At 43.3% G+C, this 13635-nt stretch overlaps 1 protein-coding gene across 1 annotated transcript; it reads right to left on the reverse strand.

Moving 5' to 3' along the window:
- Positions 1-535: 535 nt before the first annotated feature.
- On the reverse strand, positions 536-9997 carry LOC109905188 (norrin-like). The gene is made up of 3 exons (XM_031800777.1): positions 9522-9997; positions 7523-7747; positions 536-3527 (listed from the first exon to the last, which is right to left on the reverse strand). The coding sequence occupies exons 2-3, from the start codon at positions 7724-7726 to the stop codon at positions 3303-3305; spliced, it is 429 nt and encodes a 142-aa protein (XP_031656637.1). The 5' UTR covers positions 7727-7747; positions 9522-9997; the 3' UTR covers positions 536-3302.
- Between the last annotated feature and the right edge of the window lie 3638 nt (positions 9998-13635).

The following is a 13635-nucleotide window of genomic DNA, read 5'->3' on the forward strand; positions in this document are numbered from 1 at the left end:
TTACTTTAGTTTATTCAGTAAATATTTTCTTAATATTACTTCTTAACTGCATTGTTGGTTAAGGGCTTGTAAGTCATAATTTCACAGTAAGATCTAGCTCGACCTCTTGTATTCGGTGCGTGCGACAAATACAATTTGATTAGATTTTATTTTATTAGATTTGATTTTATTTTTTTAAAATTTAGATTTGATTAGATGTGACAAATGCATTTGATTTGATATAGAAACCTTGGGCTGTGCGTAATCAAACCATTTCCTTTGGATCATTTGTATTATTATCACTGTTTTTGAGAAAAGTAAAGGTCTGTGTTATAATATGGATGATTTGAGACGTTATGAAAATACTATATGCGCCTTGTTGTGTCACCTGGACACGACCCAGGAACTGAAATGAATTCTAAAGCTGATATTTGAGGGTGTTGTTTCTGTTATTAGAATGACTTGTGTGTGTGTGTGTGTGTGTGTGTGTGTGTGTGTGTGTGTGTGTGTGTGTGTGTGTGTGTGTGATGAGGAAGACACACACAGAGAGGAGACAGGCAGAAACAAAAGGACTGTTTATTAGGTTGACGTGTGAATCAGCCATGATCTGCATTAACAAATCAAACCAGCAATTTGTATGATTTCCTAGAGGACGGCACAGTTAGAGGCCATAGATAAGAACAAAGGCGTGTGTGTGTGTGTGTGTGTGTGTGTGTGTGTGTGTGTGTGTGTGTGTGTGTTTGTGTGTGTGATCTCTTTCTCGACAGGATTTCGAAGCACTTCAGTCATCACTTCTGTGGGACTCTGAGGTCTTTTGTTTAGTCCATCATTATCTTAACACCATTCTGCTCGATTCTAAAATGGAACCCTCTCCCCATACCTTCGTCTGGTAGATAGACACAGTACCTGACTCCTGATAAATCCAATGGTTTGGGACTGTCTTAAATGCACTAAAGTGGTAACATGCACAAATCCAGAGTAAGTCAAAAAAATGTATTTGAATTGTGAGCAGCAGGAGCTGTAACACACAGAGTCCATTCTCAAAGTATCTAAATATTGAAATGAGATAATTAGTGAAGTACTTAATGATAGCAAATCATGTGTCAGTAATCATAAACTCTGGCACGATAATAATATTAATAGTTTCAACAATAACAACCACCAAATCATCAGTTTCACAGAGCATTGACAGACCATTTTTCAGTCCATATGCCACTGCGCACAATGGTTTCCCATCACTGTATCTCCCAAACATAGCGTGTAGCTACCCCAACAACAGAATGTCCCTCTGGAAACTCCACTTTTGCACTCTGATGCATTTTGCGTTATAGTCCTCCGGGCTCTGGCCAAAGCAGTCATGGTGTAAGAGTCTGTTCTCTGAGAGTACATCAGCTGGTGATATGGCCTGCCAGGGTTCATCATGTTTCACACAGATACAGTTGAAGTCGGAGGTTAGACTTAGGTTCCAGTCATTAAAACTTGTTTTTCAACCACTCCACAAATTTCTTGTTAACAAACTATAGTTTTGGCAAGTCGGTTTGGACATCAACTTTGTGCATGACACAAGTAATTGTTCCAACAATTGTTTACATACAGATTATTTAACTTATAATTCACTGTATCACAATTCCAGTTGGTCAGAAGATTACATACACTAAATTGACTGTGCCAACAAAGTCAAGGTATTGGAGTGGCAATCACAAAGCCCTGACCTCAATCCTATAGAAGATTTGTGGGCAGAACTGAAAAAGCGTGTGCGAGCAAGGAGGCCTACAAACCTGACTCAGTTACACCAGCTCTGTCTGGAGGAATGGGCCAAAATTCACCCAACTTATTGTGGGAAGCTTGTGGAAGGCTACCCGAAACATTTGACCCAAGTTAAACAATTTAAAGACAATGCTACCAAATACAAATTGAGTGTATGTAAACTTCTGACCCACTGGGAATGTGATGAAAGAAATTAAAGCTGAAATAAATAATTCTCTCTACTATTATTCTGACATTTCACATTCTTAAAATAAAGTGGTGATCCTAACTGAACTAAGACAGGGAATTTTTACTAGGATTAAATGTCAGGAATTGTGAAAAACTGAGTTGAAATGTATTTGGCTAAGGTGTATGTAAACTACCAACTTCAACTGTAGGTGAATATCTGGTGGAGTATGTTATGTTTATGGCCTGGCTAGGAGACAGGGGGAAGGTGTAGTTAAGCACAGTCATTACACATGTACATTACACATGTATCTCATAGGATACACGGCCTGCTCTGCTTTTAATTATGCATGTTGTGCTGTTGGGTTTTATGACGTCGGCACCATACATTTATAGATGTAATTAGTGGTGAGAGTGGGGAGACGGTGTGTGTAATTAGAGAGGTGATGAGTGATTGAATACGAGCGTATGCATATGCATATGTGTTGTTGTTGCTTGTAATGAGTGTTGAGAGTTTGGCTGAAACCGAAAAAGCAGTTAATTGTTTCTGGGTCTGAACACATGAGGGAGAAGACAGTGTTCTATAGGATTCTGGGAAATGTCATCTACCCTCGATGGATTAGCAGAACTAACTCCTTCTGGGAGCCTTGAGGAGCCGAGTGTTCTCTTGGTTCTAGACACACAGAATTTGGGAACAGGGTTCCTAATGAGTCTTAGTTTGAGGACTGAGCTACTGGATGAGGAGTTCAGGTGAGTCTTGGTCCAGACTGATAAGTGGTATATTTAGAGGATTGACAAAGCAATTTGACAAAGAGTCAAGAAGAATGAAGGATCTCATGACTGACTTCTCAGTCAGGTCTAGAAACACATGTAGAACCATGAAATGGTACATTCCTCCAGGTGGTGTATGAGGTGAGTTACTATGTAAAGCGCTTGGAGTAGTTCAGTTGGTAGAAATGCGCTATATAAGTCCAATCCATTATTATTACTGGTTCAGACATCTCCTGCCCTCCCTTCCCTAGGAACAACATTCTAAAAGGCAGATAGTCGTTGGGGCGCTGGAGTCCTCATCACAAACAGGCATGGCGGTTCTAGATTCCTCCATGGGTCTAGCCTATACTCTCAGGTTCTAGAGTTCTATTGGGCACTAAGGGTTCCACTACTTGCAAATGAAGGCCAGGGGAAGTTAAATCATCGTAATTTAATTATCATACAGGGACAAAAACACTGGCTCGGTCCATGGGTAGGGCCTGGACTTATAGGTTCTACAAAGGTGCAGGTTCTTCTACTTTACATGTTCTAGGATTCCACTCTTCATAGCTGTCGACTCGCAGGTGCAGAAACGTTCTCAAGGAGACAGTTCTAGAGTTTTAAAAAGTATTTTTCCCAGCTCAGCTGCACTCCTCACAGTTGCAGGCGAGGATGTAGCGGTAGGTTGCTGTGATGCGGCTCCCTCCGGCGCAGCGGAGTCTCACAGCCTTCAGCTTGGAGGTGTGGGGCTTGCAGCAGAAACAGGTACTCTTGAAGGGCTGCTTCAACACCGAGCTGAAGGAGATGAGAGGGTCGGAGCGGGACGTGTGGCTGCAGTGGCCCTCGCACCGAGCTAGCAACACCATCTGGAGAGGAGGAAGGGAGGAGAGGAGAGGAGAGGAGAGGAGAAGAGAAGAGACCTGTTTCACTGTGTTCCTAGCTAAACAACATGAAAGATCTGTTTCACTGTGTTCCTAGCTACACAAACATGGAAGACCTGTTTCACTGTGTTCCTAGCTACACAACACAGATGACCCGTTTCACTATGTTCCTAGCTACACAAACATGGATGACCTGTTTCACTGTGTTCCTAGCTACACAAACATGGATGACCTGTTTCACTGTGTTCCTAGCTACACAAACATGGATGACCTGTTTCACTGTGTTCCTAGCTACACAACATGGATGACCTGTTTCACTGTGTTCCTAGCGACAGAACATGGATGACCTGTTTCACTGTGTTCCTAGCGGATCCTCATCTAGAGGTGATGGTCTGCCTGCAATGTGAGCATTGCGCGTGCGCACACACACACACACACACACACACACACACACACACACACACACACACACACACACACACACACACACACTGTAAGTGGACTCCTGTGTCATGTCCCCTGTCAACTGCCTCGTGTAGCCACCGATGTGAGCCTCTCTAACAATAGCTAGGGCCAGGGGATATAAACTAAAGTTAAATAAGCAATCAAAAAAATACAGTAAACATTTGACTCACAGAAGTTCCAAAAGAACAAAGACATTTCAAATGTCATATTATATATATATACAGGATTGTAACGATGTGCAAATAGTTAAAGTACAAAAGGGAAAATAAATAAACATAAATATGGGTTGTATTTACAATGGTGTTTGTTCTTCACTGGTTGCCCTTTTTTTTGGCAACAGGTCACAAATCTTGCTGCTGTGATGACACACTGTGGTATTTCCCTAAGTAGATATGGAAGTTTATCAAAATTGGATTTGTTTTGGAATTCTTTGTGGGTCTGTGTAATCTGATGATAATATGTGTCTCTAATATGGTCATACATTTGGCAGGAGGTTAGGAAGTGAAGCTCAGTTTCCATCTCATTTTGTGGGCAGTGAGCACATAGCCTGTCTTCTCTTGAGAGCCATGTCTGCCTACGGCGGCCTTTCTCAATAGCAAGGCTATGCTCACTGAGTCTGTACATAGTCAAAGCTTTCCATTAGTTTGGGTCAGTCACAGTGGTCAGGTATTCTGCCACTGGGTCCTCTCTGTTTAGGGCCAAATAGCATTCTAGTTTGCTCTGTTTTTTTGTCAATTCTTTCCAATTTGTCAAGTAATTATCTTGTGATTTGGTTGGGTCTAATTGTGTTGCTGTCCTGGGGCTCTGTGGGGTGTGTTTGTGTTTGTGAACAGAGCCCCAGGACCAGCTTGCTTAGGGGGCTCTTCTCCAGGTTCATCTCTCTGTAGGTGATGGCTTTGCTATGGAAGGTTTGGGAATTGTTTCCTTTTAGGTGGTTGTAGAATTTAATGTCTCTTTTCTGGATTTTGATCATTAGTGGGTATCGGCCTAATTCTGCTCTGCATTCATTATTTGGTGTTTTACGTTGTACGCGGAGGATATTTTTGCAGAATTCTGCATGCAGAGTCTCAATTTGGTGTTTTATTCCATTTGGTGAATTATTGGTTGGTGAGCGGACCCCAGACCTCACAACCATAGAAGGCAATGGGTTCTATAACTGATTCAAGTATTTTATAGCGAGATCCTAATTCGTATGTTGAATTTGATGTTTTTTTCCCTTCTTGCCTTGTCTCTCAGATTGTTCACAGCTTTGTGGAAGTTACCTGTGGCACTGATGTTAAGGCCAAGGTATCTACAGTTCAGGCCAAGGTATGTGCTCTCTGACTCTCTCTGACTTTCTCAATTCAATTCAAGGGGCTTTATTGGCATGGGAAACATTTGTTAACATTGCCAAAGCCAATGTAATAGATCTCTCTCTCGAACTCTTTCTCTCACTGACTCCCTTTCTGACCCTCTCTGTCTCTCTCTCTGACTCTCTTTGACTCTCTTTGACACTCTCTCTGTCTCTCTCTCTCTCTGACTCTCTCTGTCTCTCTGACTCTCTCTTTCTGACTCTCTCTGACTCTCTCTCTCTGGCTCTCTCTCTCTGACTCTCTCTCTCTCTGACTCTCTCTCTCTCTGACTCTCTCCCTCTCTGACTCTCTCCCTCTCTGACTCTCTCCCTCTCTGACTCTCTCTCTCTCTGGCCCTCTCTCTCTCTGACTCTCTCTCTACCTTTGGCTAAAGCCTGTCTCGGGCCAGGGAATATGACACACACACTTGTTGGCGATGACTGCAAGGAAGTTGGCAGCCACTTTAGGAACATGTGTCTTCCTTAAGAGGACTGGAAGATGAGCTATCAGCTAGGAAGTGTTTTAGTATTTTCACAGAGAGAGGTTGGGAGCTGAGGGCTTTGTGTCAGTGTGTGTTGGGGGGGGAAGAGAAGAGGGGAGATAAGGAGAGGGAAAGAGAGGAGAAGGGTCTGGAGATTGGGAACCGCATGGCAGGATGACAACAGCTGGGCACTCACCTACCCACTTACAGACACACAAACACCTACATACACAGTTGCAAGCACTTGAATGCGCACACACAACTACGGCCCTGCATGTATGAAATAGACTCATGGTGGGAGAGAGAGGGGGAAGAATAGAAAGACTGAATGACAGCCCCCCTCCATTAACTGTCCCCTGTGAGGGATCACTTACACTCATTTAAACTCGTTTACATCAGGAACTGTCACTCACGACTACACATCCCCAGTGTCACTCATCACTACAGATCCCCAGTGCTGTCCTGTCTACATGTCGTATATTACGCCTCCGGGAGGGAGAAACTAACTCTCCTCATTTTTTAAAACTAGGTAAGTCAGTCAAGAACAAATTCTTATTTACAATGACGGCCTACCCCGGCGACGCTGGGCCAATTGTGCGCCGCCCTATGGGACACCCAATCACAGCTGGATGTGATTCAGCCTGGATTTGAACCAGGGACTGTAGTGACACCTCTTGCACTGAGGTGTAGTGCCTTACACCAGGGTTACTAGGGTTACAAAGCACCTGTTCGCCACAATCTTTTTCCAGTCTCTCCACTCTTCTTCTTTCTCTCTTTCTATTAGACCTCTCTCTCTCACCTCTCTTTCCGTCTCTCTCTTTCTCCACTCTCTTCCCTCTCTCCATCTCTATCTCTACCCCCTCTATTTATCTCTGCCTTCCCCATCTCTCTCACTCTCTCTCTCTGTCTGGTCTAGGTGAGTCACACTGCTGTTGAGTGAGGTGTTGGATGTGGGCCACACTGCAGACATTTGCTGCTCTATCTATGGGGGCTTGTTTAATTTTGGGCTGGGTTGAGGAACTCACAGAGACCGTGAGAGACAGAGAGAGAGACAGCGAGAGACAGAGAGAGAGACAGAGAGAGACAGAGAGACAGAGAGAGAGACAGAGAGAGACAGAGAGAGAGACAGAGAGAGAGACAGAGAGAGAGACAGAGAGAGAGACAGAGAGAGACAGAGAGAGAGAGGGACATACAGACAGAGAAACAGAGTGAAAAAGACCTACTCACTAGACTCATTAGAGAGAGTTCCCTGTCTGTAGTCCCAGGGGTCAGGACGTTGGGGGCAGATCTCTTCTGATATTTATCATGTAAAACTCCTGCTCCTTTCTCAGCTGGACTTATCTTAAACAGCTTCTTAGCAGGAAGACTAGGGCTGGAAGACTGGGTTGGCTTACAGTGTATGTGTGTGTGCGCGTGTGTGTGTGTGTGTGTGTGTGTGTGTGTGTGTGTGTGTGTGTGTGTGTGTGTGTGTGTGTGTGTGTGTTTGCATACGTGTTTGTTTTGATTTACAGGAAGTTCTGACCTTCTTCATCATTAGGTATCTGCTAGTGTATCGTTGTCTGCGTGTGAAAGAGCGTGCGTGTACATTCTAGTGTGTGTGTGGTGTGTGTGTGTGTGTGTGTGTGTGTGTGTGTGTGTGTGTGTGTGTGTGTGTGTGTGTGTGTGTGTGTGTGTGTGTGTGTGTGCACATTCAGCTGACTTACATTGGAGTGGCACTTGTAGATGGAGTGTGTGATGGTCTCCACGAAGTGATGCCTCATACATCGGTCTGGGTCTGTGTCTCCATGGTGTGTGCTGTGTCCGCTCTCCGTCTTACTGCTGCTGGCCTGCGCTACCACCACTAGGGGGTAGAAGACCAGCAACAGCAGCAGCCCTGAGGGGGGAGAAAGGGGGGCTGGGGGCCGCATACTGGTGCCAGGGAGGGCTGGCTGGGAAGTGGGATGGGTGTAGGGAATAGGGGGTAAAGTCAAAGTGGCATGGAGGAATTTCAGAGGGAGACACAGAGAGGGTGAGAGAGGGAGACACAGAGAGGGTGAGAGAGGGAGACACAGAGAGGGTGAGAGAGGGAGACACAGAGAGGGTGAGAGAGGGAGACACAGAGAGGGTGAGAGAGGGAGACACAGAGAGGGTGAGAGAGGGGAGACACAGAGAGGGTGAGAGAGGGAGACACAGAGAGGGTGAGAGAGGGAGACACAGAGAGGGTGAGAGAGGGAGACACAGAGAGGGTGAGAGAGGGAGACACAGAGAGGGTGAGAGAGGGAGACACAGAGAGGGTGAGAGAGGGACACACAGAGAGGGTGAGAGAGGGACACACAGAGAGGGTGAGAGAGGGACACAGAGAGGGCTACTTCCCTCTTTCTTTCTCCCTGTCCTTTTTGTGTCTCTCTATTTGTCTGTTTGCATCTCTTCTCACTGGGAGTGACTTTTCTCTCTCTGTTTCGGTTTCTTTCTTGTTCTCTTTACTGACGTGATGGAGTGAGGCTTTCCCTGCCTCTCTCTCTGTATTGGCAGTGTAAACCCCAATGTGCTGTCATTACTCCATTTATTTTTAGGAAACCTGTTGTACTTAATATGTCTGAGTAGCCTACAGTTACTTAAAATTATTTTGTAGTCATTACTCAAACCGATAGAGTCACTGTGACCCTGTAGAACACGTGTCAAACTCACTCCACGTTGGGCCAGAGTGTCTGCTGGTTTTTGCTCCTCCCTTGTACCTGATTGATGAATTAAGATCACTAATTAGAAAGGAACTCCCCACACCTGGTTGTCTAGGGCTTAATTGAAAGGAACAACTACTCATTCCATGCAGACACTAAGCCCCCCATGGAATGAGTTCAACAGCCTTGCTGTAGGGGTCCAGATTTGAGTTGTATCAGATTGAACATTTTGAGAAACGCCCTAGCTAAGTTAAGCCTCCAATATCATTTCCCAGTGTGACTTGTCTTTTCGAGTGAATTGTTGGGTTACCCCCGATGACTGTATTTGTTAGTGACAGACATGGTTGTTGAATTCATTCATTTTCAGTTCCTTTTCAATGTTGTATTTAAACTCTTTATGACAATACATTTACATAGGCCTCAAAATAAGGCCTTATAAGCTATCGTCACCCTAATATGAAACTCATGGTTTACAAGCCAAATCAGGCCTACAAGTAGGGTTGCATAATTCTGCTAACTTTCCACAAATGTTCAGGAATCAGCCAACCAGGATTTCTGAAATACCTGGGACATTTACCAGACTTTTGCAACCCTACCTGCAAGTCACATTATGCTGGCTTGCAAAGTGAGGTGCCATTCCTATTGGAATCCTGAGCGTTGCTATCGAACAGTTAGCATTGTTATTCACCCGCAACTTGCATTCATAATGACTGCCAGGGTTAGGAACTGTTTGAGAAGACGACCTAAGCTGTTTAAACTGGAACAACCATTTCAGTAACAGGTGCAAAAAAGTTAGTTTACAAAAATGTATGTTATTTATCTTTGTGTAGCATAAGATGAATAAATCATTCAATGTACATGTAAAAACACAGATATTAAACAATTCCCCAAAAATATACCTGCAGTAGAGCATGCTGGGTAAAACATTTCCTTTCCATTTCCATGTTATCATAACTTAAAAAATAGAGTTGATGTGAGCTTGAGTCAGATCCACATAAACATTTTAAGTAATAATGATTTTTCATCAACTTTTAGTTAAACTTACTAGAAGTATTTGAGTTAAAAATGCGTTAGGGTTTACAGTGGGTGTTGGTGTGGAGCTCCTAGCCTTGGCCAAGGGTACTGCTGCGGGGGAGGTAAGCTCTTCTGTTGGTCCTCTTCTTGGACCTCTCCATCTCTCCTGTCTATTGGTCTGGATCTGGAAAGAGAGGGAGAGAAAGACTGGAGGAGAGGTGGGTCATCTCTATTTTCTGAAGCCCCTTTTCTCAAACTAAGACATTAAGGTGAAAAGTACTGTGTGGTTTATATTATTCCCCTCTAATCAGGGAATGATTCAGACCTGGGACACTAGGTGAGTAGAATCCCTGGACAATCAGTGGTATGAATTAATACATGTACAGAAGAGCTCCGGGCCTTTGTGCTTTTCTCTGGCTCCTCATGGACTACACACAAGGGATACATCGTTTCCAAACGTTTGTGATTTATACTGTTATAGTAGCTATTGAAGTCATAGCAGGAAATGGTAGGATCTCAATTGATTCCACAGCTATTTGTGTTTTCAAATCTGTTCTAGTCCTTTCTAATCCTTTAGTCCCTTTGAATCCTTTCTAGTCCTTTCTAGTCCTTTAGTCCCTTCTAATCCGTTCTAGTCCTTTCTAGTCCTTTAGTCCCTTCTAATCCGTTCTAGTCCTTTCTAATCCTTTAGTCCCTTCTAATCCGTTCTAGTCCTTTCTAGTCCTTTAGTCCCTTCTAATCCGTTCTAGTCCTTTCTAATCCTTTAGTCCCTTCTAATCCGTTCTAGTCCTTTCTAGTCCTTTCTAATCCTTTCTAATCCTTTAGTCCCTTTGAATCCTTTCTAGTCCTTTCTAATCCTTTCTAATCCTTTCTAGTCCTTTCTAATCCTTTAGTCCCTTTGAATCCTTTCTAGTCCTTTCTAATCCTTTCTAATCCTTTCTAGTCCTTTCTAATCCTTTAGTCCCTTCTAATCCGTTCTAGTCCTTTCTAGTCCTTTAGTCCCTTCTAATCCGTTCTAGTCCTTTCTAGTCCTTTAGTCCCTTCTAATCCGTTCTAGTCCTTTCTAATCCTTTAGTCCCTTCTAATCCGTTCTAGTCCTTTCTAGTCCTTTAGTCCCTTCTAATCCGTTCTAGTCCTTTCTAATCCTTTAGTCCCTTCTAATCCGTTCTAGTCCTTTCTAGTCCTTTCTAATCCTTTCTAATCCTTTAGTCCCTTCTAATCCGTTCTAGTCCTTTCTAGTCCTTTCTAATCCTTTCTAATCCTTTCTAGTCCTTTCTAATCCTTTCTAATCCTTTCTAGTCCTTTCTAATCCTTTCTAATCCTTTCTAATCCGTTCTAGTCCTTTCTAATAATTTCTAGTCTGTTCTAATCCTTTCTAATCCTTTCTAGTCCTTTCTAATCCTTTCTAGTCCTTTCTAATCCTTTCTAATCCTTTCTAGTCCTTTCTAATACTTTCTAGTCCTTTCTAGTCCTTTCTAATAATTTCTAGTCTGTTTTAATCCTTTCTAATCCTTTCTAGTCCTTTCTAATCCTTTCTCGTCCTTTCTAGTCCTTTCTAATAATTTCTAGTCCTTTCTCGTCCTTTCTAGTCATGTACATGTATATAGAGTGATTAAAGTGACTATGCATAGATGATGACAACAGAGAGTAGCAGCGGTGTAAAAAGGGGGGGACAATGCAAATAATCTGGGTAGCCATTTGATTAGGTGTTCAGAGGTCTTATGGCTTGTGGGTAGAAGCTGTTTGGGAGCCTCCTGGACCTATGTTTGGCGCTCCGGCACTGCCTGCCGTGCGATAGCAGAGAGAACAGTCTTTGGCTAGGGTGGCTGGAGTCTTGACAATTTTTGGGGCCTTCCTCTGACATGAGGATGATGATGATGACGATGATAACTATGATAACAATGACTAGAATGATAACTATGGCAAATATGATAACTATAGAAACGATGACAACGATAAAACCAGTTGCTATGCCAGCCAGGTATGTGTGATATTGAAAGGAGCTGTGAGATAAACACACCTGCGAAGGCTGTGAGTCTGAGAGGTAGAGGTAGGCTGTTCTCCTCAGTAAGAATAGACTGGGATGTCTGCTGTGCTGTCTAAACCCTGTAGCAGCAGGTTACCGGCCAGCTAAACATCTCAGGCAGTATTTATTTTAACAGGCCAACTGATACTTGTATTCCTAACAGGAGGAATTACGAAGAAAAACACTAGGATGGAGGGAGGGAAGGAGGAATGGAAGGAAGGAGGGAGGGATGAGGGTTGTTTTAAATGAATATTTTATTCTTGTAACGTTCGTTGTTGGAAGGATGTTCGGACCAAGATGCAGCGTGGGGTAGGTTAGTCATTTTTATTTATGATAACTGGCACAAAACAAGAAAGAGTAACAAACGAAACGTACAGCTTTGTAGGGCCACAAAGCAACAATACAAAATCAAGATCTGTCACGTTCTGACCTTTATTTCCTTTGTTTTGTATTTATTTAGTATGGTCAGGGCGTGAGTTGGGTGGGCAGTCTATGTTTGTTTTTCTAGGATTTGGGTATTTCTATGTTTCGGCCTAGTATGGTTCTCAATCAGAGGCAGGTGTCATTAGTTGTCTCTGATTGAGAATCATACTTAGGTAGCCTGGGGTGCACTGTTTGTTTGTGGGTGATTGTCTATGTTGATGGCTTGTTTCAGCGCAGCATTAGCTTCACGGTTGTTATTTTGTTTACTGTTTTTGTATAGTGTTCAGTGTTTTCTGTTTTTATTAAACATGAATCAATATAATCACGCTGCGTTTTGGTCCGCCTCTACTTCACCTAATGAAAACCCTTACAAGATCCCACAAACAACAGGTGGGAAAAGGATGCCTAAATATTATCCCCAATCAGAGACAACGATAGACAGCTGCCTCTGATTGGGAACCATACCAGGCCAACATAGAACATTTAAAAACTAGACTACCCACCCTAGTCACACCCTGACCTAACCAAATAGAGAAATAAAAGGTTCTCTAAGGTCAGGGCGTGACAATTCTGTGATTTTACAAATGAGGAAACCCTAGCAGAGTTGAGTGGAAAGGAAGAAAAATGCTAAACAATAGTCTACATTGTATAAACAACAACAATAGTCTACATTATGTCTAAATCAAATGTATTTATAAAGCCCTTCTTACATCAGCTGATGTCACAAAGTGCTGTACAGAAACACAGCCTAAAACCCCAAACAACAAGCAATGCAGGTGTAGAAGCACGGTAGCTAGGAAAAATTCCCTTGAAAGGCCAAAACCTAGGAAGAAACCTAGAGAGGAACCAGGCTATGTGGGGTGGCCAGTCCTCTTCTGGCTGTGCCGGGTGGAGATTATAACAGAACATGCTCAAGATGTTCAAATGCTCATAGATGACCAGCAGGGTCAAATAATAATAATCACAGTGGTTGTCGAGGGTGCAGCAACAACAACAACAACAACACCCTACATTATGTCAAAATAACGACAATACTCTTCATTATTATGCCAAAAGTCCCACAATGATAATTTCCTCTGTAGGAACAGGGAACTCCCTGATCTGGAGTCCTGTTACTGAGAGGGTCAGTCCCTGATCTGAAGTCCTGTTATTGAGAGGGTCAGTCCCTGATCTGGAGTCCTGTTACTGAGAGGGTCAGTCCCTGATCTGGAGTCCTGTTACTGAGAGGTCCCTGATCTGAAGTCCTGTTACTGAGAGGGTCTCGAGACAGTGAGCCACACACACACACACACACCCACAAACACACACACACAGACACGCACAAACGGATGCACACACACACTGCTTTCCCAACCCCCCACACACCACCCCTCCATACCCCTCCCCCTAACTGCCCAACAATCTCTTAACACCAATGCCATTTGTCAGGAGAACAATAAAAAACAAAAGATCTCAGGGAAAAAAAGTAAATCATGAATACTGATGAAAATATGTAGTATGGATGGCGGTGGCTTATAGCAGTCATGAGAGAACTTGTTGAGAGAGCAATTTGTTTTAATGAAAAGTCATTCCTGGAGGAGAAGAAAGAGTCTGGCTCGAGGTTGTTTGTGCTTGTATTGGGTTTCTTCTCTTTGTAATAAAATAACTGAGTTCTCTCTGTGTGTGTGTGTGTGTGTGTGTGTGTCTGTGTGTCTGT

The sequence above is a fragment of the Oncorhynchus kisutch genome, linkage group LG2 (genome assembly GCF_002021735.2).
Source record: "Oncorhynchus kisutch isolate 150728-3 linkage group LG2, Okis_V2, whole genome shotgun sequence".
In the NCBI taxonomy this organism is placed as follows: Eukaryota; Metazoa; Chordata; class Actinopteri; order Salmoniformes; family Salmonidae; genus Oncorhynchus; species Oncorhynchus kisutch.